The sequence below is a fragment of the Pteropus vampyrus genome, unplaced genomic scaffold, assembly GCF_000151845.1.
Source record: "Pteropus vampyrus isolate Shadow unplaced genomic scaffold, Pvam_2.0 Scaffold67, whole genome shotgun sequence".
Lineage (NCBI taxonomy): Eukaryota > Metazoa > Chordata > Mammalia > Chiroptera > Pteropodidae > Pteropus > Pteropus vampyrus.
In genome coordinates, this window is record NW_011888848.1 from 3,575,881 (window position 1) to 3,579,031 (window position 3,151).

The 3,151-nt window shown below is 53.9% G+C and overlaps 1 protein-coding gene across 8 annotated transcripts in view; it reads right to left on the minus strand.

Moving 5' to 3' along the window:
- The window catches only part of NPNT (nephronectin), an 82,321-nt gene extending 81,272 nt beyond the window's left edge, over positions 1 to 1,049 (minus strand). For 2 of the 8 annotated variants that reach the window (XM_011361474.2, XM_023531364.1), the window contains exon 1: positions 759 to 1,037. In XM_011361474.2, the coding sequence (XP_011359776.1) occupies positions 759 to 829 (71 nt within the window). In that variant the 5' untranslated portion in view covers positions 830 to 1,037. Of the gene's footprint in view, positions 1 to 758 lie in introns of all 8 variants that reach the window. The other 6 variants (XM_011361477.2, XM_011361476.2, XM_011361473.2 and 3 more) reach the window with 6 other exon arrangements.
- Positions 1,050 to 3,151: the final 2,102 nt, after the last annotated feature.

Below are 3,151 nucleotides of genomic sequence, written 5' to 3' on the forward strand. Positions count from 1 at the left end.
CACACACACACGCTCGCTCGCTCGCTCACTCACTCACACTCGCCGAGCGCACCCGGCGGCGGGGGAGAGGGCGCCGCGCGCCGCGGCGGGAGGACGGGCTGAGTGACAGCGGAGACGCAGCCTGGTTGTTGGAACCTGTCAGAGCACGCCGAAGTCAGGCTCGCCCGAGGTCTCAGGGCTGTGTGTGCGCGCGCTCACACACACACACACACACACACACACACACACACACACACACACAGCGTCCCCCAACGTCAATCCTTATTTTGAGTCCTCCTCCCTCAAGAAAATCAAGTGGGGAGGCAGACGATTGCCCCGTGGAAGCCCAGTGCCACCCTTGGTGTGAGCGACCCTGACAGCTCCGAGCCCGGATTTGGCCACGGCCACCAGAAAGTTTCCCCACTGAAGTGCCGTCTAAATCAAGACCTACAGGTTCCCCTCAAAGGGATGCCCCGCGCGTCACCTCCTCTTAACGGCTGACCCAGGCCCTCAGAGCCGAGATGTCGGGCTCGAGCCTCCCGTCTCCCCAGACTCTGATCCCGAGCCGGGAGCTGTGTCTCCGAGCTCCGGCTCGGCCTGGGAGTCGCGCTGGTGAGAGCGGCTCGACGGCTCTCCTCCCGCCGAGGCGATGCGGTGGCCCAGCTTCTGGACGGAGAGACGCCTCTGCGACAGCGCCATCGCTCCAGGCTAGGGGCCCTAGGACCGTGGGAGATTAGCGTGGGAAAGGAGGCGGAGAGGGCGCCCCGTGGCCCACTCACCTCCCGTCGAACTCGGCGGCCGCCGGCAGGTAGAGCGAGGACCCGAGCACCAGTGCCAGGAGGAAATCCATGTCGGGAGGCGAGGCCCGGGCGGCTGCGCGGCTGCGCGCGGGGACCAGGCTGGGGTGCTGGGCGCGGAGGAGAGGCGCGCTCGCCTCCTCGACAACCCCGAGGAGCTGCGGCAGCCGCCGCTGCTGCTGCCTCCCTCGGAGAAGAGCTGTGCGGCGCGCAGCCGGAGCAAGTCTGCTGCGCAGCGTCCGGAGCCCCTCCGGCTCCCTCCCCGCGAAGGAGGCGCTGCAGGGGGAGCCGCGCCGCCTGCGGGGAGGGGCGGGGGGCGCGCGTGCGCTCCACTCGTAGCCCTCCTGGCCCCGGGCAAGGGGTGAGGGCGCCTAGCCCCTCCGCTGGAAGCTCGCGGGCGGGGGCGCTGCGGGAAAGCAGCGTCTCTTGGGGGCCAGCCAAGCGGGGCGAGCGCCAGACTGGGAGGAAAGTTGCAAGCCCGGCCTGGGCGAGGAAAGCAGGGTGCTCAGCAGGAAAGGGTGAGCCGGGGAGGAAAAGGGCCCGGGGCGTAGGTGCGTGCTCAGCGGGTTCCGCCCGAACAGGTGGTGACCGCAGGGGCGAGCCGTAGTTGTCACCGGAGTGCGGAGAAGTCCAAGACCAGAGAGGTTTACGGGGCAGAAGCAAGCAGAGCAGCGTCTGCATTTAGTGAAACCACAGCACGACTTGGACATATTAGCAAAGGCAAACTCCGGGAGTTTGCTTCTCCCGCAGAGTTGGCAAAGGCATGTTTTTTATTTTGTAACCAACAGAAAGAAATGTTTAGCTCTGCAGTCGAATTTTGAAGAAGAAACGTGCAGACTGCTTCTATCTCTGCCAATTCAACTCCAAGCACATAGGATAGCGAAGGCTGCGCTTGCAGGGGCATATGCCCGCCAGGGAGAGAGGGCTGTTACTATTTAGCAGTCTTCTGGTGCCTGATCCTGCGGAAATCATTTAGAAACCATTTTAATCAATTATTGCTCTGTTGTGGCAGAGTAAAACGTATTATACTAAAGGACTGTTCAAATAAAAACACAGTGATTTTCCTAATACGTACGTTTAAAACATCAGTCCAATCGAGTCACTCTTCTTCCCAAAACCTACCCTGCACGACTCCCCAGGGTAATGACCTGCCATCTCCCAAACCTCAGATCCAGTCTTATATTCTCTTTCTTCCCCTAGTCCGTGACCTCATTGCCTTTCTCTCACACTCCAGGCATGTCCCAGCTTTAGAGCCACTTGACCGACTGTTACTGCTGCCTGGACCCAGATGTCTGCCTGGTCACATTCTCACTTCCTTCCGTCTTTGCATAAATGTCACCTCTTTAAGTAGATCTACCTTGACCACCTATTTAAAATTGCTACCGGCCCCCTTCTGATGTCCTCTGCCTGTTCTACTTTGTCTTTTCCCCAGATCACTAATCTTCAAGTTTCCTATATAGTGTGCTTATTTCTTCTTTGTTTGTCTTCTTTCTGCTAGGACGCAAACTCTAGAAGGGCGAGTTTCTTCATTGCCTAAAACAGTGTCTACTGCGTAGTAAGTGCTCAGAAACGTTTATTGAATGAGTTTATTAAAAGATTTTCCCCCCATCTTTGTTTTCTTTTTGAGGTTTCTCAACTAAAGATTTTTAATGGAAAGTTCTGTGGCAGTGACCTCACTATCCTGATCTCTTAGTGTGTATAAAAATAGGAATTTTCTGCGAGAAAAAGAAAAATACTGGTTTTGACTTAAATGACTCTTTGATTTCCAAGTTGTTTTCTGTTAGCAAAACAAGTTTCTATTTTTATCTCAGCAAATAGCCATGCCAATTCAGGCTTAGGACATTATTTTAGGCAAACAGCTTGGTGTCATCCATTTCAGATCTTTCTAATGAAGTCCAAAAATGTAGGAATCAAAATATTTTTTCTGCAGAAAATCAAATTTTTGTAAGTGTAATGTGGGTGTTGTTCTAGGCTCCAGTGGCTACTCTTTAGCCATTTTCATGGTTTATTGGTTCCTGGATTGGATTTGCAAATAAGCCTCACCAGAGCAATGGATGATTAGGGAGAAGGTGCTAACCTAAAGGCTAAAAACTGAGGATGGAAGGAAAGGAAGAAAAGTGGTGGGTGAAAATAGGACAACTATCCAGAGCAAAATTGCAATGCCCCATTTGCATGCCTCTTATTCTTTCCATATCTTTGGCCCAGAAAACACTTTATTCATCTTCTTCATTTGGACACTATCCACTTACCCTTTGGGTCCAAGCTTAGCTGACACTTACCAGGGAAGCCTTTTGAAGCTTTGCTTGGCTGAGCCTCCTGTGGAATGTACTTCTCGTCTATACATACCCTGAAGTAACTCTGGATATACTGTATTA